The sequence below is a fragment of the Manis pentadactyla genome, chromosome 5, assembly GCF_030020395.1.
Source record: "Manis pentadactyla isolate mManPen7 chromosome 5, mManPen7.hap1, whole genome shotgun sequence".
NCBI lineage: Eukaryota > Metazoa > Chordata > Mammalia > Pholidota > Manidae > Manis > Manis pentadactyla.
In genome coordinates, this window is record NC_080023.1 from 66,755,488 (window position 1) to 66,779,180 (window position 23,693).

Below are 23,693 nucleotides of genomic sequence, written 5' to 3' on the forward strand. Positions count from 1 at the left end.
ATCTAACAGGTCATTTCTGAGACCTTCTGCCTCTGCCTTTTGGTGTGAATCCAGATAGACTTCTCACAAGCTAGCTTCTGGTTCTAGCTCAAGAACTGTTTTATTACTTAGCATCACTGCACAACTTTCATTAACTTTCTATTAACTTTTATTCTATTCCTTATGAATTAATGACCATTTTATTTGCTTAAAGTATATTTGTCTCCTTCTAAATTTTTGTGACCATTTCCCCCACATTAATTGATAAAGAAAAGCACCAAACCCAATTACATGTCCTTAAATCCACAGGAATTTTGGTGAAACAGTTCAGGATATCCTCTCACACATGATTTATTACTTTATTTTCTAAATTTCTATTACAAACCTTCTATGTGTTGAGCATAGTATTAAGTGATTTGATAAGTGATAAATAAGACACAATTCCTTCCCTCAAGGAGCACATGGTTTAGAAGAAAGTCAGTCATAGAGAGACAATTATAAAACAATTTGGAAATACAGTCATATAGCTATGCCCAGGGCATATCCAAGTGTAGAGGAGAAAATAGTAGTAATTGATGTGGAGGGAAAAGGCAAGGATTCCTAGGAGAGGTGCTGACATGGGTCATCCTGAAGGAATGCATAGGCGTTTCTAGGCACGGAGATGGGGATATAGCATTAGGCAAAGGGGGTCAGCATGAACAAAGGCATAAAACTGAAAAACAATATGAAATATGAAAGAGGAACTATTAGCAGTTTAGGGTTGCTACAGCATAAACCTCAAAATGAGAACAGTAAGACATGAAGGGCCATGCAGACTAAATTAAGAAGCTTGCAATTTATGCTAAAGGTGATTGAGTCACTGAAAGGGATTTGCATCTCAGAGTAGCCTGGTTAAATCTGTGTGTGAGAAACACCCCTGGAGGTAATGTAGAAGATGGATTGGATAGAAGACAGGAGGCAAGAGACAGACAAACTGCTGCTCAGGTCCTGGATTAGGGCAGTGTGAGGGGGAGATGAGATGATAAGGGCCTGATAGGAGAAATATTTATGGAAGGAAACTGTCAGGACTGAATGGAAACTGGCTATGTGATGAGGGAAGAATTGAACACACTTCCAATCTACAACATGGGTGTCTCAATAAATAGACATACCAACAAGTGTAAGATAGAAAATTCAGGATGATAGTAGTTCAGGAAGCAGATCAAGGACTCATTTGTGGACATGTTGCATTTCAAGTGCCAGTGGAGCACCAGTGCTAGTTATTGAGCCCAAGTAATGGTAGGAGTTTATGGACATTCTCTTTTGATTGCTTTTGGATTCACAATGAAATTTGAAGGAAGTCATCAGCTGAGAGTGAGGTTGACAGGGAGTATGGAGAGAGAAGCACTTTGAGGAGAGAGGAAGAATGAATGGATTAATGCAATGCACCTTTGTTTCAAGTGCTTGACATTAATTAATTCATTAATCCTTACAGTAGCCCTATGCAGTAGAAACTAGTCTCCTGTTTATAAATAAGGAAACAGGCTAATAAAATAGATATGCTCAAGAAAGCAGCACCTCATGAGAGAGAGGCTTCACTAGCCAAGAGTGAAAGCAAGGAATGGCCAATAGACCTGCCTAAGATCCCAAGACCTTCAAGGGTTGATTCTTGTGTATCCTTATGATTTGCCTCAGTTTTATTAACTTGATGATGGAGGCTCCATGCCATGTAATTTTTTTAAGTCTAAATTAGCACAGATTTATAATTAAACTCTGAAAATTAACCCAGCCCTCTCTCTGCTAGCCAGATGGTATGGCAGGAGGCAAGATTTCCATTTACATCTAACAGGTCATTTCTGAGACCTCCTGCTTCTTGGTGTGAACCCATTTAGACTTCTCACAAGCTAGCGTACTTCTGGTTCTAGCTCAAGAACTGTTTTATTACTTAGCATCACTGCACAAAAGCATTGCATGAGAATGACAAATGTGATCTTGAAAACTGGGACCTTTCCTAAAGAATGAAAGAAGCTATTTTAATCAAATTAAAAAGGATTTGGATATTTAGCATTTTGTTCCTTCAAGTTGATCATGTTTGTGTGAACCACCTCTCTGACTATGATTTGAGAAGCTTTTATTATAACTTAATTTACCAATTAATAAAAATATTTTCTTTACTGTCAAAAATAAAATAAAATAAAATGCCAGTGGAATAGCTAAAATACAATAGACATATATATGACTGAATCTCTGAGATGGCTGAGCAGAGAAATAAATAGGGAATTTCTTTTAGTATAAACAGTAACTGAAACAATTAGAGAAGATGAAATTATCCAAAAAATTTGTTCTTTCTACAGTCAGCAGTGATGATGTTATTTTATAGGAATACCACCTTCATTTGCTGTGTTTGAAGAATGACTACTGTTATTTTGTATATATGTAAATAGCACATATTTTTTGAGCTATACAGTTGGCAGAAATGCTTAAACTTTACTTGCAAATTAAAATATAAAAAGGTAAGAAAACAGTACAATTCTTTTTCATGATTTTATGACTAAAAACTTGAGGGGTATTTTTAATATTGTTCTTAATAATAAAACAGCTTCTGTTTATAAATGGATTTTATGGGAGTTCTTACTATCCCAAATAAAAACTTCGAAGATATTTTGTTTCTCAAAATCAACACCAGTTCATATTCCCAACATTTTTCATGTAATCTTATAAAACATCACATGAAACACTTTTGCTCTTCTTGGATTTAAAAGTAATGCATACTCGTAATGGAAAATATGTAAACTCTAGGAGATTATAAAGTATAACAGAGAAAAAGCTGAAATCACTCCTAATTTCTCTACTCAAAATCTGAAATTGTTTTAAATGTTACAATGTTATAAATATAAAATATTAAATGTTATAAAAATATTTTGAAGTACTATAAACAAATAGTATAGGTATATATTCATACATAATATAAACATATAATACACACACACATACACACAAATATATATTAAACAGAGAGAAGAGACTGACTATTGGGTAGAATTGTATGTTCACCAAGTTGGTGACTGTAGGTCAAATGTGTGCTGTGTTTTTTCAGACAAAATGATATGGTGTTGGAATTGCCTTAAAATAATCTAGTTGTTGGGAGTGAGTTTGTGGAAGGAGAGAGATGAAACCAGTAGGCTGTTTGTGAATGATTGTTGAGGTTAGATAATAGGTACGTAGTGATTCCTTACTCTAGTCTCTATTTTAGGTATGTTTGAAATGTTCCAGAATATGTTTTTCAAAAAGGCTAGAGAGGATGATCTGAGTCTCTAAATAAATATTACAGATAAACACTTTGTGGAACTTTTGTTCACTACTACCTAGTGAAGTGCCTTCTGTTATATCTATTCTATTCTCACTATTCCATATTTTCATTCTGGCTGTGGCCCACCAAATAGATGTTGCAATTCATATTAAAGGACCATGGTATCTGCTACTTAAAAACCACTGTTCTCTGCAAGTTCCAGCTCCTGGTCAGCCTTCTTCACTACTAACTCATCAAGGCTACTGCTTGTTGCAGACTCAAGTTAAGTCACAATTTGGCTCCTGATTGCCAAGATAAGAGTTTGGGCCACATAGGCTAGTCTAAATCTTCACTGTTACAAATGTTTCTGTGAAGAGTATTTATGTTTATATGTCTTTGTCTGTAATTCCTAGATGTAGAATTGCAGGGTCAATAGATACATGCATACTTATAAGGCTTGTTCTGCATGTTGCCAAATTGTTCTCCTAAAAGGTAATAACTTATTTCTCACAAGCTTCTCCACAATGAGCTGGTAGGGTATAGCATACTCTTTTTAATTATTCCTTATTTTAAAAGACAAAAACATTTTATTTTACTCAATTTTATTTTATTATTAACAAAATTTATGTTCAATTCACTTACTTGTTGGCTATTATTTCCTGTGATACTTCTATTCTTGTCTTCTCCCAATGTTTAAAGCTAGGGTCACTGAAATTTTTTAATTGACCCTGAAGTATCACAGGAAATAATAGCCAACAAGTAAGTGAATTGAACATGTTTTGTCAATAATAAAGTAAAATCGAGTAAAATATAATACTTTATAAAACAGTTTTATAATTTAAGAATGTTTATGACACTGATTGTCCCCATATGTTGCTTGCCTTTATTTTTATGTATGACTTTTCTTAACGTAAAGATACTTTAAACTGATAGGAAGTTAAATTGATCTATCTTTTCCTTTAGGATTTTTTTCCATTACCTTTATTCTTAGAAAGTCCCTCAGTATGTACCAATTTAATAAACAGCTACCTATATATCCCCCTTTCATTTCCTCTAGAGGCTTTATGATATTCAGTGTGTATTCTCTTTTAATCTTCTTCCTCTATCTTTCCTTAATAAAATATTGGTTTACCTTTTTATGTTTTGTCATTATCAAGTTAAAATATGTGTCAAAGGTGTATCTTAACTGACTTCTTAAGGGAGAAACAATTTTTAAATGCAGTGTTTTACCCAACTTATGGACTGCCTGCTGCTTCTGTCTTACTGACAAGAGAGTTATGCTTTGTATAAACAAAAGAGGTTGTTGAGTAAATGATGTGGTTGAAGGAGAGTCAGGAAACTGCCTTACCTCCCACTCCAAAAATATATCTTCTTAAAAGTGACAGGGCACACACTCCCACAATTAGAGACACATGATATTAGCAAGTGAAACAAAGAAAGAATGTTTGTACTAATACATAAGTGTCTAATAATATCCTGACCCCAAGCTCTTGGTGGGATAGAAAACTAGAGGAGAAAGAAGGTAAAAGCAGACACAAGAGCAAAAGAGAAGCTGATGCTGAAGATGAATGCCAAGTCACACCCCCCATGGCAATCTTATGGTAGCAGCAGAATAAACTATACATTTGTAGGAACAAACCAAAGTACCAGGTGTTGCAGTAACTCTAGGAACAGTCAAATAAAGCCTGGTTCCTACCCTTATGGTGCCTACAGCTAGTTAAGAAGACAGAAGAGCAAATCAATTATTATAGGACAGAACTTTAGTTTCTATAGTAGATTATTCAGCCCAGAGACTGGAATATAAATTAGCCTAGTTGAGGATTGTAGCTTCTCTTAGGAGGTATTGGTGTGATACAAAATTTGAAGAATCAGTAGGACTTAACTAGATGGAAAAAAGAACTGTAGTGAGGGCAGTCCAGGCAAAGAACACAGTATGTCCACAGGTGGCTATTTACCAGCAGGGCCTGGAATGGCATTTAAGGAAATGCACATTGTTGAAAAAGCTCAAGAGAAATATGGGGTTGGGAATGCATGGGATGACCAGAGAGGCAGCTTCCAAGTTTTAGAGAGTTTGTGTGCTAAGCTACAGAGTGGTGTTTAAGAAGCCGCTGATATTAAGAAATTGTTTTAAGCAGTGATATGAAATCTGTTGTGACATTTTAAAGGTAACCGATTACAAGGAGACAATGGATGAGAGGGGATGCAGACAGAAAGGGGGGACTGACTATGAAGCTATTATATTAATTCAGGTAAGAATTGGTGTATGATGCAGCATTTAGAAAGAAGGAGATGGGCATGAGAGATTATGGAGATGAATCTATAAGACTTGAGAAAGAGAATGCACAGGGAAAAGCCTGAATGACCCACATTTTTAGCTTGAGTGCTGGGTAGATAGGGCTATCACTTACTGATGATTCATATTCATCAAATTATAACTCATAAACATGATAGGACATTGCTTGTTATGCTTCACTTTTTTAAAATGGCAAAGGAAAGAGGAGAAGAATCATTTGTAAAGGAAAAGACTGGGTAGCATTGTGTACAGTGGAAAGAGTTCTGGTGTAGGAGTTTTATAGAACAAGTATAAGTTCATGTCTTACTTCTAAAATATAAAACACTAAACACTATTATTGGAATAAAGAAGGCCCTCAGGAGATATGTCAGATGAGGAAAGATGGCTGTATTAGCAGCTCTGATTCTTTCCACTCAATGTTTTCTCCCCTTGATTCTTGCTACCATCACCACACTGGGCCCCAGCAAATAGCTGCTCCCATTTCATCCTGGCCCAGAAGCCCCAGCACATCTTTCCTTGATTTAGCTCTGTAATGTTGAGGTAGACAGATATTTTTTAAAGATGGCTTTCCATATCATTTACAGAAATACAAAATTACCCAGAGAAAAGTCAAAGGCTATGAAGCATTTAGCTTCTCTTTCTGCCTAAGGTGGCTTTTTAATTTTGTGCATTCTCACTACTTTAGTTTATGTTGTTTCAGTGTTACTTCTGTTGTTTCTCCCTGACCACATTCTAATTATAACTTATATTCCTGCTTCTCCAGTCTTCAGCACAAAATGAGGTCACATTCCATTTAATATTCAAAATTAATTTTGAGCCTCCAGTCCATCCTAGCATTCTGACTGTCATAAACATTTATTTCCTTTTCAACATGGTCCCATAAGGCAACTCCAAAGCTCCTACAGTGCCTAATATATAGTTTACTATTGCTGAGTAATAAATTACCACAAATTCAGTGGCTTAAAATAACACTCATTTAATTATGGCACAGCCTGAGGGCCGAAAGTCCAGCATGATGTGGCTGGATCCTCAGTTCAGGGTCTCACAAGACTGAGATGAAGTTGTTGACAGAGTTACATTCCTTTCTGGATGCTACGAGGAAGAATCCACCCCCAAGCCCATTTCGATCACTGGCAGAATTCAGTTCCTTCTAGTAGTAGGACTGAAGTGCCCATTACACCCCACCCCCATCTTAAAGGTAGCAGCAGTGCATCAAGTTCTTCTCATGCCTTGAATTTGTCTGACTTTTGTCTTCCTCTTCTGTTTCCATTCACATCTTCCTCAGTGCCTTCCACTACCAGTCCATCCACTTGGCACCACTCTTCTGGTGGTATGGTGAACACCTCAGACAGATGTGCATCATTGTCTTTTTACTCAAGTGAAAATAAGGAGTGGCTGTCAACTGTCAATCAATTCTACCTCTAATCATGTCCCTTAAGGTGATAGGAGAGCCAAACATACCAACTCTCCTTGCTTCCTTCACTCTAAGCCCACTTCAGCCCCAAAGAGCAAGGATACCCAAAGTTTCTGCACTTTGATAGAAGACAATTAAGACTTATATTTCATATTAATTCTCAGTGCACAGCAATTTATATTTTGCCCCATCTCCCAGTGTGCTACTGAGAAATCCCTCATAGTGGATAATATTGATGTGTGTTCTTGTCTAATGTAACATTTACTGTCCTTTCAACCTAGAATGCTTGGCCTGCTGCTTTCCACCAGGAGACTCTTATTAGAAATGCATTTCACCAAGACATATTCTTGACCCCTATGGCCCCAAAATACCTTATATTAATTTCAATCATATCATTTTTCATGCTGTATTATAATCCTTTGTTTACATTTTTGAATTCCCACAGACTGTGAGTTCCTTGAAATTAAGAACTGTTTCTTTTCATTGTTAAATATTCAGGACCATTCCCTGGCACGGAATAGATGCTCAAAATTGTGTTGACTTGAATTGGATGACTCTTCTTACTATCTGTCTCTAGGGCTTTTAATGTTCTCAATTATTTTAATAGTTACAGCAGGCTGTTCAACAGTTATCCAACTGGCATATGCATTTATTAAATAGTAAATTGAATTTAGAAATACAGTATATAGCCATGAATAGAAGCCAAGTTAACAAACTCATGGAGACACTAAACTTTAAATTTCATATTCTAACCAACCAAAATAACTGATCAAACATACATTTATACATGGAATATATTTCAGAATATTGGTTGTTATGGGATGTTTTACTGCTTTGACATTATTTGAAAAATAGAAAAAGAACAGGAATATTTATTATTCTAGGTTAAATTTCATGCCTCTATACCACAACTGCAATTCCATATAATAGAATTTTTTCACAGCAATAAAATAAAATAAAAAGTATCAACCATTGAAAAAAGCATTGTAGTATTGTCCAAACATCATTACCATTTTTTGTGAGAGATCCGTGGTAAAACTCTGAAAACATTTTACACAAAGCAGCAGTATTTAGATGGTTCGTAGGTGTGAAGACCACACATCTGTTTTCCCAAGTATCATCTGGGCTTCTCTTTGTTGTCTTGTCACAGTTATTAGTATCAGCTCTTTTTTTCTCAAAAGTATCCTAGTTTGAGCAATAAAATTATAAAGATATCCTACTTACAGACATTTAAAAAGGAGACAGTGTTTAACACTAAAATATCCCCATTATTGATATGAAATCTCCTGAAGTTTAATTTTTTGATAAAATCTTTTGATTTCACAGAAACAACTTCTGCATATGGGTTTTTTAACTTATTTCTGTTTTTACATATTTCCTTTAAATTTGAATTTTTCTCTATCCTTAAAATATTGTATCTTATAAATATTCCTTTTCTTTTTTTCAAATGAAATAGGTTTTGACTTTATAACCATATGCAATTCTTAGGTATTATTAATGCCTACTTGTCCAACTATAAAAAAAACCCCAAAGATTCCATTATTAATGGAGATTGAAGCAAAAACTCCTCCCTAATTATTAAAAACTGTTGTTTATATTCATGGGGAAAATTTACTAGATAATAATAGCTTCAGTTTCTCTGATGTGTTCTCTGTAATGTCAAATTTCATGTTTGCATCGTAGTGATTTCATTTTTTCTCCATGCTTTACATACTAGAGGCTGGAGTAGTTAAAATCATTATTTTTGTTCCTTATTCACCCACAAGACCTTAGCTTGCTTTTAAATGTATTTTTATATGTAATTTTAAAAAATATTTGGTAACATTGTTCATTATTTGTTTTCATAATTTCCATAAATATGGCCTTTCTGTTCCATTTAAAGGAAGATACTGAGCAAAACTAGGGCAAACAAGGAATCCTGGGGACAATGGCTTTGAAATTTACTCCCCCCTGGTAGTCCAAAGCTCTTTTGCCCTCTGATGTCATCAAAATATTTTCTCTGGTATCAGGAGCTATCATACGAAATAGATAACAGGTAATTTTTCCAGAAACATACATGAGATCTCCTTATCAGTTAGTGGTCAGATGCTACATATATTTTTTATATTTTATCTTCCAACTTCTTTGTATAAGATTGTGCATAAGTATACTCTTACAATTATGGTTGCCCAATTCCTGTGATGTTTATCATAGGTAACAAATGGAAAATTGTTCTTTTATTCCAACAACCTTAAATCATTTAACATAAATTAACTCTTAAGTTCTTCTATCAATTATAGATACAGTACATTTGAACTTTTCTACAAGCATTTTCAAGATGTGAACACTGAGATATAAATCAAAATAATATAAGAACCCACTGAATCAAAGCACACCTTTATAATCATAGAATAAAAAGCCTTTACAATATACATTTCAATCTTTTAACCAAAAGAAAATTGAAAACATTGCATCAGGAATTAGATTTCCAAATGGCAGGTCAATGTTCTAGAACAATTCTCTTAATTTCCTTTGAAAATAATTTTTCTTGCTACTTCTTTATTTTAATTCTGTAATAACTGAAAATAATATAATCAAAAATATATAATTATGTAATATAATTGGATCATAAATAATAATAGTAGAAATGGGTATATCCATTTAATTAATATACATTTATTGAATGCTACTTATTGATACAGAGAATACAGCAAAAGGTTTAGAAGATGGAAAAGAAAAATTTAGCTTTGATGTATTGAGATTGAGGAGTCTATGGCTTATTCCAATAACTACAACTGAGCAAGTGATTTCAATCAGCAGCTCAAATGAGAGAACTGGGATGAAACAAGGGGTGGGGTAAATTGACATACATAATTATAATGTATTAGGAGAATAAATGCTGATAACCTGGAAAGAATCTGAGTTTAGGGAAATCTTTGTCTCTCTTCTCTTTTTCACTTTCCCCTCCTTATTCCCCTTGCTGCTACTTTCCTTATTTTCATCTTTCTTTCTTTCCTTCCTTTCTCTCCTTTCTTTCTCCTTCCTTCTTTCCTTCCTTCCTTCCTGTTCTTTGTTTCACTGGGATCATTTACATGTGTTTGTTAATTCTGGGGAACATTTTATGGTGCAGTGAATTTGATTATAATAGACATTTTGGCTAATTATTTAAACTAAAGAGAAATAAAGGATAGATTTAAGAACAAGTGTGAAGAAGATTTTTATCCTGCAAAGGAACAGGTGTACCTGTTCTTTTTAGTTGAATGAAAGGAGGTAGTAGGAAAGTGAGGAATAGGAGAGGTGAACAGTGTAATGAATGATAGAGAAAGATAATTACAGACATGTAAAATAATTACTCTGCAGTGTTTCAAATTCAGTTGGGGTTGAGATTTAAATTTAAAATTCATGGAATTTAGAATTACATCAGTAGTACAGTACGTACCATGTATTTTCAACAAAAGTTGTCAGAAGACCATATGCAGAAACAGAGAAGACAAACAGTTGAGGAAGTCTAGAGCTGGTATTTTTCAATATGAAGAAGACCAATTGAGCAAGAAAGTTGTAATTACTTGCAAATACCTTCTGCATCATGGATAAATAAATAAATAAATAAATTAGTTGTAAATTAGCATTAAAAGGGTGAGCCAAGACCTTGATAAGGTTGAAACCATAGTGTTGATGAACTAACAAAAAAAATAATAGATAAAAAAAATTCAAATAGAGTTATGAGTTATTACAACATCTAGAGTGTGGATCTGGACACAGGTGGCTTAAAAGAAGTGAAATTAAAGTTGAAATATACATTACCCCATTCTGCATTGTCAATTACTTTGTCACTTAAAAGTAAACAAGGAAGATTAAAGATGGTGGCGTGAGAGGTGAAACAGAGGATTCTTCCTAAAGCTGCATATAATATGAAAATATAATTAATACAACTAATCCTGAGGGAGCAACAGAAAATAGGACTACACCAGACTGCATACACCTGGAGAAAAGAGTAGACCTCACGGAACAGGGTAACGTACCAAAGCTGTGGCCCAGCGGGACCCAAGCCCTTCCCCCACCCAAACTGAGCAGGGAGGGAGTGGAGGCCTGAGACTGCTGAATACCTAACTTCAGAGATCTGCTCTGGAAGCACAAACCTACATTTCATGGTGCTTTCATGATATTTTCATGATTATGGGGTTGCAAAGCTAAGACAGGCAGAATTCCTGGAGAGACTGAGATTACAACCACTTGCAGAAAGCAGGGATCCATATCCCGCTGCTCTTGGACAAAAACTTAGACCTGTGTGCTTGGCCCACTGGTTCAGGCAGTAGAGACAGGCAGAGCAGCCAGGAAGCAAGAAACAGCTCTTTCCTCCTCCCAGGCACCAATCCCACTCCCCTGCAACCCCCGACATTGCTTCAGGGGCTGAGCAGCTCCAGAGAGTAGAGCTTCTGGGCACTAGAGGGTGCCATACAAAAATATGAAATGCCAAAGGAACCTGGTACAGAGTAAAATTAATATAACTCCGGAGAAAGATGACATGGACCTCATGACTCTTCCTGAGAGGGAGTTCAAAACAAAAATCATTAACATGCTAATGGAGGTATGGGAATATATTCAAGAACTCAGGAATGAATTCCGGTTGGAGATCCAATTGTTGAAGAGCACAATGGAGGGCATTAAAAGCAGACTAGATATGGTGGAGGAGATGATAAATGAAATAGAAACTAGGGAAGAGGAATACAAAGAAGCTGAGGCACAGAGAGAAAAAAGGATCTCTAAGAATGAAAGAATTTTGAGAGAAATATGTGAAAAATTGTTCCAATCCAAATGGAACAATTTTTGCATTATAGGGGTAGCAGAAGAAGAAGAGAGAGAGAAAGAGATAGAAAGTGTCTTTGAGGAGGTAATTGCTGAAAATTTCCCCAATCTGGGGAAGGAAATAGTCTCTCAGGCCATAGAGATCCACAGATCTCCCAACACAAGGGACCCAAGGAAGCCAACACCAAGACATATAGTAATTAAAATGGAAAAGATAAAGGATAAGGACAGACTGTTAAAAGCAGCCAGAGACAGAAATAAGATCACATATAAAGGAAAGCCTGTCAGGCTAACATCAAACTTTTCAGCAGAAACCTTACAGGCCAGAAGAGAGTAGCATCATCTATTTAATACAATGAGGCAGAAGGGCATCAAACCAAGATTACTTTATCTGGCAAGATTATCATTTAAATTTGAAGGAGAGATTAAGCAATTTCCAGATAAGCAAAAGATGAGAGAATTACCTCCCACAAACCATCTCTACAGTCTATTTTTGAGGGACTGCTATAGATGGAAGTGTTCCTAAGGTTGAATAGTTGTCACCAGAGGTAATAAAACCACAGTAAAGAAAGTAGAACACCTAATTACTAAGCAAATGCAAAATTAAATTAACTATCCCCAAAGTCAATCATGGGATAGACAAAGAGTACAGAATAGGGTACCTAATATATAAAGAATAGAGGAGGAAGAAAAAGGAGGAGCAAAAGAAAAGAACCCTTAGATTGTGTTTGTAATAGCATATTAAGTGAGTTAAGTTAGACTCTTAGATAGTAAGGAAGTTAACCTTGAACCTGTGGTAACCATGAATGTAAAGTGTGCAATGGCAATAAGTACATGCCTATCAACAATCACCCTAAATGTAAATGGATTGAATGCACCAATCAAAAGACACAGAGTCACTGAATGAATAAAAAAACAAAACCCATCTATATGCTGCCTACAAGAGACTCACTTTAAACCCAAGGACATACACAGACTAAAAGTGAAGGGATGGAAAATGATATTTCATGCAACTAATTGAGAGAAAAAAAGCAGAAGTTGCAGTACTTGTATCAGACAAAATAGACTGCAAAACAAAGAAAGTCACAAGAGACAAAGAAGGACATTACATAATGATAAAGGGGCCAATCCAACAAGAAGATATAACCATTATAAATATCTATGCTCCCAACAAAGGAGCACCTACATATGTGAAACAAATACTAACTGAATTGAAAGGGGAAATAGAATGCAATGCATTCATTCTAGGAGACTTCAACACTCTACTCATTCTGAAGGACAGATCAACCAGACAGAAAGTAAGTAAGGACACAGAGGCACTGAACAACACATTAGAACAGATGGATCTAAGACACATCTACAGAACTCTACACCCAAAAGCAGCAGAATTCACATTCTTCTCAAGTGCACATGGAACATTTTCAAGAATAGGTCATATACTAGGCCACAAAAAGCGCCTCAGTAAATTCAAAAAGATTGAAATTGTACCAACCAGTTTCTCAGATCACAAAGGTATGAAACTAGAAATAAATTATGCAAAGAAAATGAAAAATCTGACAAACACATGGAGGCTTCACAACATGTTCCTAAATAACCAATGGATCAATGACCAAATAAAAACAGAGATCAAGCAATATACGGAGACAAATGACAACAATAATTCAACACCATAAAAATCTGTGGGACACAGCCAAAGCTGTGCTAAGAGGAAAGTATATTGCAATACAAGCCTACCTCAGGAATGAAGAACAATCCCATATAACAAGTCTAAACTCACAATTAATGAAACAAGGAAAAGAAGAACAAATGAGGCCTGAAGTCAGTAGAAGAAGGGTCGTAATAAAGATTAGAGCAGAAATAAATAAAATCAATAAGAATAAAACAATAGAATCAATGAAAGCAAGAGCTGGTTCTTTGAGAAAATAAACAACATAGATAAACCTCTAGCCAGACTTATCAAGAAAAAAAGAGAGGCTACACACATAAACGGAATCATAAATGAGAAAGGAAAAACCACTATGGACACCACAGAAATAGAAAGAATTATTAGAGAATACTATGAAAAATTATATGCTAACAAACTGGGTAACCTAGAAGAAATGGACAACTTTCTAGAAAAATACAACCTTCCAAGGCTGACCAAGGAAGAAACAGAAAATCTGAACAGATCAATTACCAGCAATGGAATTGAACTTCTAATCAAAAAACTACCTAAGAACAAAACCTCTGGACCAGATGGCTTCACCGCTGAATTTTATCAAACATTTAGTGAAGAACTAACACCCATCCTCCTTATAGTTTTCCAAAGAGTAGACAAAGAGGGAATACTTCCAAACTCATTCTATGAGGCCAGCATCACTCTAATACCAAAACCAGGCAAAGAAACCACAAAAACAATTACAGACCTATATCCCTGATGAACATAGATGCAAAAATACTCAACAAAATATTAGCAAACTGAATTCAAATATACATCGAAAAGATCATCCATCATGGTCAAGTAGGATTTATTCCAGGGATGCAAGGATGGAACAACGTTCGGAAATCGATCAACATCATCCACCACATCAACAAAAAGATGGACCAAAACCACATGATCATCTCCATAGATGCTGAAAAAGCACTTGAAAATATTCAACATCCATTCATGATAAAAACTCTCAACAAAATGGGTATAGAGGGCAAGTACCTCTACATAATAAAGGCCATATATGACAAACCCACAGCTAACATACTTAACAGCAAGAAGCTGAAAGCTTTTCCTTTAAGATCGGGAACAAGACAAGGATACACACTTTCCCCACTTCTATTGAACATAGTACTGGAGGTCCTAGTCATGGCAATCAGAAACACAAAGAAATAAAAGGCATCCAGATAAGCAAGGAAGAAGTTAAACTGTCCCTGTTTGCAGATGACATGATATTGTACATTTAAAAAACCCTAAAGAATTCACTCCAAAACTACTAGGTCTAACATCTGAATTCAGCAAAGTTACAGGATACAAAATTAATACACAGAAATCTGTGGCATACCTATACACTAACAATGAACTAGCAGAGAGAGAAATCAGGAAAACAATTCCATTCACAGTTGCATCAAAAAGAATAAAATACTTAGGAATAAACCTAACCAAGGAAGTGAAAGACCTATACCCTGAAAACTACAAGACACTGGTAAGAGAAATTAAAGAAGATACCAATAAATGGAAATTCATCCCATGCTCATGGATAGGAAGAATTAATATTGTCAAAATGGCCATCCTGCCTAAAGTAATCTATAGAGTAAATGCAATTCCTAACAAAATGCCAACAGCATTCTTCAGTGAACTAGAGAAAATCATTCAAAAAATTCATATGGAACCACAAAAGACCTCGAATAGCCAAAGCAATTCTGAGAAGGAAGAATAAAGCTGGGAGAATTATGCTCCCCAACTTCAAGCTCTACTGCAAAGCCACAGTAATCAAGATAATTTGGTACTGGCACAAGAACAGACCCATAGACCAATGGAACAGACTAGAGACCCCTGATATATACCCAATCATATATGGTCAATTAATATATGATAAAGGAGCCATGGCTATACAATGCAGAAATTACAGCCTCTTCAACAGCTGGTGTTGGCAAAACTGGACAGCTACATGCAAGAGAATGAAACTGGATTATTGTTTAACCCCATACACATAAGTAAACTCAAAATGGATTAAAGTCTTGAATGTAAGTCATGAAACCAGAAAACTCTTAGAAGACAACATAGGCAAACATCTCCTGAATATAAGCATGAGCAACTTCTTCCTGAATGCATCTCCTCAAGTAAGGGAAACAAAAGCAAAAATGAACTCATGGGACTACTTCAAACTAAAATGTTTTTGTATGGCAAAGGACACCATCAACAGAACAGAAAGGTATCCTACAGTATGGGAGAATATATTTGTAAATGACATATCCAACAAGGGGTTTACATCCAAAATATATAAAGAACTTACACGCCTCAACACCCAAAAAGTAAATAACCTGATTAACAAACGGTCAGAGGATATGAAGAGACAGTTCTGCAAAGAAGAAATTCAGATGGCCAACAGGCACATGAGAAGATGCTCCACATCACTAATCATCAGGGAAATGAAAATTAAAACCACAATGAGATATCACCTCACACCAGTAAGGATGGCCAGCATTGAAAAGACTAAGAACAACAAATGCTGGTAAGGATGCAGAGAAAGGGGAACCCTCCTACACTGCTGGTGGGAATGTAAGCTAGTTCAACCATTGTGGAGAGCAATATGGAGTTCCTCAAAAAAATTAAAAATAGAAATACCATTTGACCCAGGAATCCCACTCCTTGGAATTTACCCAAAGAATACAACTTCTCAGATTCAAAAAGACATATTCACCCCTGTGTTTATCACAGCACTTTTACAATAGCCAAGATATAGAAGCAACCTAAGTGTCTATCAGTAGATGAGTGGATAAAGAAGATGTGGTACATATATACAATGGAATGCTATTCAGCCATAAGAAAGAAACAAATCCTACCACTTACAACAAAATGGATGGAGCTGGAGGATATTATGCTCAGTGATATAAGCCAGGCAGAGAAAGACAAATGCCAAATTATTCCCCTCATTTGTGGAGTATAACAATGAAGCAAAACTGAAGGAACAAAATAGCAGCAGACGACAGAAACTCCAGGAATGAACTAGTGGTTGCCAAAGGGGAGGGGTGTGGGAGGGCGGGTGGGGAGGGAGGGAGAAGGGGATTGAAGGATATTATGTTTAGTACACATGGTTTTAGGGGATCACAGGGAGAACACTGTAGCACAGAGAAGGCACATAGTGGATCTGTGGCATCTTACTATACTGAGGGGCAATGATTGCATTGTGGTATAGGTGGGGACTTTATAATATGGGTAAATGTAGTAACCACATTGTTTTTTCATGTAAAACCTTCATAAGAGTCTATATCAATCATACCTTAATGAAAATAAGTAAATAATAAAGAAAAAAGTAAACAAGGAATAGCAGTTAAAAACAGCATATTTATTGGTGACAACAGCAAGATACCAGTGTAGGAAGCTCTAGACTCTCACTTTCCTACAAACACACAAATTCAGCAATAACTTACAGATTCCATTTGTGAGAAATCTAGAAGCTAATTGATAGGCTCCTGCAACCTGGGCAAATGTAAAATCAACGTTGTCAAAGCCAGTGGAGAGGTTTGGTATTTGTAAAAGCTCTTGCTGAATTCCCTGCCCCTAGAACAGCTCCTTATGATCAGAAAGAAACCCCCATCTCTCAGTTTCTCTCAGGGGAAGAAAGGGTTGGAGTATTTATCCAGATCCCCAACTTTTCTGTAAGGGCTTCCCAGAGGACTGGCTTCTATATTTCCAGCCTTGGAACTCTGATGGGTCCAGCACAGTCTATCCACCTAGGGGAGAATGAGAAACAGTGGCTTGACTGACAGTCACCATATTCCTATCCCCCACTTATCACAGAGAAGGCATAGAAAACCTACACCTGCCTAATTCTCCCTGGGGAGGGAAAAAGTTGGAAAAGGTCCCCAGAACCTCTAGCCTAGCTGATTGTATGAGGCCAGTACATGAAGACTAGAAGAGGTGCCTACTTTGTCTACTGTGCTGGCATCAAAATAGAAAGTCAAGGAAAATCAAGAATTATGCAATGAATTTCCTTAAAATGGAACAAGACAAATTTCCAGAAACTGATCCTAAAGAAGTAGAGTAGTATGATTTACCTGAAGGAGAATTCAAAATAACTGTAATAAAGATGCTCACTGAGGTGAAGAAAACAATGAATGAACAAAGTGACAGATTCAACAGATAGGAAATATTTCAGGACAAAATGGAAATAATGAAGTTAAATAAGACAATAACATAACTTAAAATATCACTGCATGGTTTCAACATTAGACTGGATAAGCAGAAGAAATGATGAGTGAACTCAAAGGCAAATTATTGGAAATAACTGAAGTCAGAACAAAAAGAAAAGAGTGAAGAAATCTTAAGGGAATAAGACACCATGAAGGGATGGATATATACATTATGGGATTCCCAGAAGAGGAGTGAAATAAAAGACCAGAAAACTTATCCAAAGAAATAATGGGTGAAAACTTCCTAAATCTGGGGAATGTAATAGACATCCAGATCCAAGAAGCTCAAGAAATACCGATTAGATGACTCCAAAGAAATCTACATGAAGACACTATAATCAAATTGTCAAAAGTCAAATACAAAGAGACAGTTTTGAAGGAAGCAAGAAAAAGTGACTTGTCACATCCGAGTGGCAAGACAACCAGCAGGCTTTCAGCAGAAACCTTACAGGCCAAAAGGGAATCAGGCAATATTAAGTGTTGAAAGAAAAGAGTGACCAATCAAGAGTATTATACCCAGCAAAGCTGTCCTTCAAAAATGAAGGAGAAATAAAGATTTTCCCAGACAGAGAAAAGCTAAGAGAGTTCATCAGCACTAGGCCTGACTTACTTAAGAAATACTAAAGGGAGTTGTTCAAGTCAAAATAAAAGGATGCTAACAGAAATATGACAGCATATAAAAGTATGAAACTCACTGATAAAGATAAATATATAAGCAAATCCTGAGTACTGTATTATTGTAATGGTATTGTAAAAATCACTTTTAATTTACCATAAAATTAAAAATAACTGTAACTTTAAAAAAGACCCAATAAGATACACACTATGAATAGATCTAAATTGTGACAATAAAAGTGCATGGCAGGGGGGAATAAGTTAAAATGTAGTTTTTGTATGTGATTGAACTAAAGTTATTGTCACTTTAAAACTGTTACAACTGTTTAACACTTTATGTGAGCCCTAAGATAAATACAAAGAAATACCTATAAAAGATACACAAAAGAAAAAGAGAAAGGTTTCAATAAAACCTTATCAATAAAAAAATCAACAAAACACAAAGGAAGACAGCAAGAGGGGAAAAGACAGACCAAAGAACTCCAAGACATAACAGAAAACAATTAATAAAATGGTAGGGTAAAACCCTTCCATATCAATAATTACTCTAAGTATAAATGGATTAAACTCACTAACCAAAAGACATAAGAGCAGCTCAATAGATAAAACAAAAACACTCAACTATATATGGTCTAAAAGAAACTATTCATAGATGTGGAACTTACCTGATTGTCCACTGATAGATAAAAGGATGAAGAAAATGTGGTTATGCATACAGTAGAATATTTATTCAGCCTTTAATAAGAAGGAACTTCTTCAATATGTGACAACATGGATAAACCTTGAGAACATTATGCCAAGTGAAATAATTGAGTCACAGAAACACAGTATTGTATGATTTCACTTACATGAGGTATCTAAAATAGTCAAATTCACAGAAAAAAATTCCAAGAGCGAAATGATGACTGCTTGAGCCTGAACAGGGAGGGGAAATTGGGGAGTTAATAATCAGTAGGCATAAAGTTTCAGTTAAACAAGATGAATAAGCTACAGAGATCCACTATACAACATTGTACCTACAGTCAACAACAATGTATAATGTATAATCTTAAAAATTTATTGACAGAGTTAAACTCCTGTTAAATGTTCTTATAATAAAATAAAATTCTTTTAAAAGAGCACGTGTTTAAGGTTCTATAGTCAGTATTTGAGACTGTATTCCAGTACTTAATAGATATGTGAACTTGAAAAAATAATCATCTTCTCTCAGCTTCAGTTTTTTCATCTATATAATAGGAATAGTAATAAATAATATGCAGGGCTCTTATGAAAATCAAATTAGTCTACATAGGTAAAGCAATAGCATACTGCTGTTGCATATTAAATACATCTTATATATAATTTTTTATGACAGTCTTTTTACAGCTCTGCTTCTCTAAGACTCCTGCTTCCTCTACTTTTCCCTCTTCACATCATGGAAACATACTCAAGAATATTCCATCTTAAAAAAAAAAAACCTGCCCCTTAATTTTTTATATCCCTCTCTAGTGCTGTTCTAATTTTGTTTCCTTCACAGCTAAATTATTAAAGGAATTATTTTTATTAAGTAATCTTTTCTCATCTTCCCTAAATTCTCTATGACCCAAATTTTGTTCCCACCATTTCGCTGCAACTGCTTCCTCTGTAATATTCTTCCAAGTACAAATTTTGAGGGCTTCTTTTCATACCTTAGCTAATTCTTAAAGTATTTGGCATTATTATCTTTCTCAAAATGCTTTTTCTTGATATATTCTCCTCTCTTCAATTTCTGCAATAAAGTAACTCACTGTCATTCTTTCTGATGCTTCAGATCACCATTTTTTAATTCTCCTTTGCTGATTCTTCCTCCTTCCCTAAAATTGATGCTCCCAGATTTCATCACTGTCTCCATGATCTCCTTTGTCCATCTCAGCCACCTCTATGAATTTAAGTACCACTGACTTCCAAATTTCTTATTTCATCTTAGAAAATTCTCTGAATTTTATAAATTCATACATTCTTTATTCACTCAATTAATACAGCATCTACCACGTGTCAGGAATGGGCTAAGAAGAGGTCTTGGAAATAGGGCAGTAAATAATACAAACCAAATCTTTGTTCTCATTTTCTTGGATATTTCGTGGGGATTTCAAATTCAGTATGTCCAGCCCCCACCCTCCTGAAATCTCTTCCTTCTCTTGTGTTTCATATTCTAATAAATAATTCCATCCATTTTGGAATCTAAACCAGAAATCTGAGAATAATCCTAAACTCTTGTCACTTACCTCTCTCATAATCACTGAGGAGTCCACTTTTTAATATTGTTTCAAATCCAGTCCCTCATTTTCTTCCACAAGTACATTTCAGGAGCACCTGGACTCTGCAAATATAAAATGGGATAATTTTATACCTGCTTCATGAGGTTGGTGATAAGATTAAATGAGGTAATAGATTCGTTAGAACAATACCTAGCACATGGTAATTACTAAATGAATATTATCTTTATTAAATAGTAATAATTATTAGCTATTAGAATTGGCATGTGAAACAAAATTTGTTCCCATTCCTGCCTAGGAGAACTAAAGTATTGAATGAATAATCTAAATTGTTTCATCAGAAATACTACATGCTATATAAATTAACTTTTTAATAAATAAATAAAATCTGCCTGGATTTCAAAAAGGCTTTTAATGTGAAGACTGAGCAACAAGATAGGAATGTGTGATACAAACAATGCCACTCTAAGCTTAGCGATTACTCAAGCGTTTTACTGGATTATCCATATTTATATATTTTATAAATATTTAGAGAGACTTATATATAAGTTTGGAATCATACTCATGACTTCTATTCCAATTAGCAATCTCCTAACTGAACACCAGTATGATGAAGGGCAAATTGTCTTCTTTATTATGGGTTAAGCTGAATTAGAGAACCCAGCTTGGGTGTATAGTCAGATTGGCTCCTAATGCTTCACCACTGAATTGAATTCATCAGCAGGACTCTAGACTGCTCCCTACCACCATACTGGGGGATGAGCTTGCCATGGTAAGCTTCACTTATGAAGGCTAGCCAAAGTGAAGACTTAGAAGGCCATGAATGCTTAGCTCTTTTCCTCAATTCACCAATCAGATACTCTCTGTCATTCCTGCTCTCTTGGGGAAGACTAATTAAGCAGACAAAGATTGTTAGAATATCGCTTTTCCTAACTTTGTGCTCAGATAGGGTAGACACTCCTATGTCTTGGCTACAGAAAAAATAGTAAAGGGAAAGAGAGAAAATAGTTCTTGCTAATATGCTCCATTGATACAAACATATGATCTATGTATTCGATCCTTCCTGAATGCTGGAAAATTGGAGGGTAAATATTACACTTTTAGATAATAGCTCAAAAGTTAATGCATAATGTTCTTCATGTAATTGTAGATTAATGATACCAAAATATAAATAAATAAATAAATAAATAAAACGTTAATGCCTCAAAAAACATTATAATTCAAAATGAGTTTAATCGATAAAATCTCTTTCAAATGAAGAAAGGGAGTAATAGCGGGCAAAACAACCCAGAAGCAGTGTAATATGAGACATTAGAAATGTGTTAGTATTTGAACATAGTAACATAGTATTAGAAATGAATTAACAGGAATAGATAACAAAATAAGTATATTGAAGATTCTTCCAACTCATATGAGAAACACACGTATCTGGGTTGAAATATTAGACCTATGACATATTATTTACCAGCCCTAACCCTGCTACTTTACCTCTCTTGGTTGACTAGCCTTGTCTCATGAAATGAGAGCAATTTTGTTTGGGTGTTCTAACAGAACACATCACTTCATACCTGGCTTATGGCAACCTCTCAAATGCAAATAGTTTCCTCACTCCCTGGGAAACATATTATTGAAAAATAGAGACTGAAAGAAATGAATTAATTTGTTTTGAATGAGAGGAGGTGACTTAGCCTGCCTTTCCCTCTGATAAACTGTCTCTTAATACTCTGAAGAATCTGAACCATAGCTTTAAATGGCATCAATTTTCTTCTTGACTTCCTGGGAAACTAATATTGGAATGGGCCCTAGGTCCTAGAGTGTCCAAACCAGGAAATCATGCAAAATAGTCATAAAAATGAATTTAAATTATTTGAGAATAAAACAGTCTAAAATCTTCTGCAAGAATTTTAACCATATATGTATTCTACATGATTATACAGACTATCATCTGATTCATTTATCTTGAAACTGAACTGCCCCAAATATTTTCTGAAATATACTTGTCAAGTTTATGTATTGTGCATATTCATTGCTAATAAATATTTTTTATAGCTTTTACAACTGGGACAGTCATATTGCTTTTTGGAATTCGACTCCCAATTATCAAGTGATTGATGATAATCCAGAAGGCTTACTTTTCAAATACAAAAGAGACAGAAAAATTCTCAACGTGGACCCAAAGGTAAATCTGCTTTTACATTTATGTATCTTTCCAAATTTTATTGTATTTCTGTCATTATTCTACTATTAAATATTTGACACCTTTCAATTTTTAAATCTAGAAATGAAAACTATGTTGAAACATAGAGCATGTACTATTATTAAAGGAAAAACTCCAAAACTTAATAAATAATCACAAATCAATAAGAAAGAGTTTTGGGGGAATTTAAATAAAACTCAAAGTAGGAGCACTTCTCCATGCCTACCAGCAGAATTAGTTAAGGGAGCCAGTGGGCAATGCATTTGTTTGCTCTGATCCTGGGGATATCTAGTGACATTTTTGCTCTAAATGAGGAGATGAGTCATTAAGGGGAGGGAAACTCTCACCTCACATATGTACCCAGAATCCTAATATCTCTTTTTGTATGTGGGTAACACTGAGAGTAGTATGGCCTTTAGTGTGCTTCTAAGTGTTAAGTTAGAAAGTACATAGTATTTAAAAATCTTAGGACTAGTCCCATGATATTTTGAATTTGTTCAAGGACAAATAAATTTACATCTCATATTTTCAAAGACTGCATTTGCATCATAATTTTTAATCATGACTTATCATATGTTTGGGAATAAAGGTTAAAACTTACTGAAAGTCATATGTGCTTCAGTTGCTTAGGCATTGTTGTTAACTTTTGCAATATATGATACTCACATGCCAGCATCTGTGTAAAATACAGTCAGAAAAAATAATTCTTTCATGGTGAAAGAAATAGGAATTGTATGATATGCCTGGGATAGAAGTAAAGATGAACCAAAGGTAAAGAGGAGTCTGGTTCTGAAAACTTCTCCAAAACTTTTTAGAAATTTTAAATAAAAAATAAAATGATTTTGTTTCGTAATAGAGCTCCATGCTCATAAAAAGTGTTCAGTAACTGTGTGCTCAAAAAAGAATGAATAAAATTCTGTAGCAAGAAATGGATTATTCTCTGCAATCACATACATCTCCAAATACCAAAAACACCAACCCAGTGACTTTGACAGAATGGAAGTTTCTTCCTCTCCCATGTGTGC

General features: G+C 35.0%; 1 protein-coding gene across 2 annotated transcripts in view; it reads left to right on the forward strand.

Moving 5' to 3' along the window:
- CFAP299 (cilia and flagella associated protein 299) overlaps positions 1-23,693 on the forward strand; it is a 601,382-nt gene that overhangs the window by 543,614 nt on the left and 34,075 nt on the right. The window contains exon 5 of one of the 2 annotated variants that reach the window (XM_036906432.2): positions 22,521-22,650. The exons of the other annotated variant lie outside the window; for it this stretch is intronic. Coding sequence (XP_036762327.2) covers positions 22,521-22,650 — 130 coding nt within the window. The remainder of the gene's footprint in view (positions 1-22,520; positions 22,651-23,693) is intronic. 2 annotated transcript variants of the gene reach the window in all.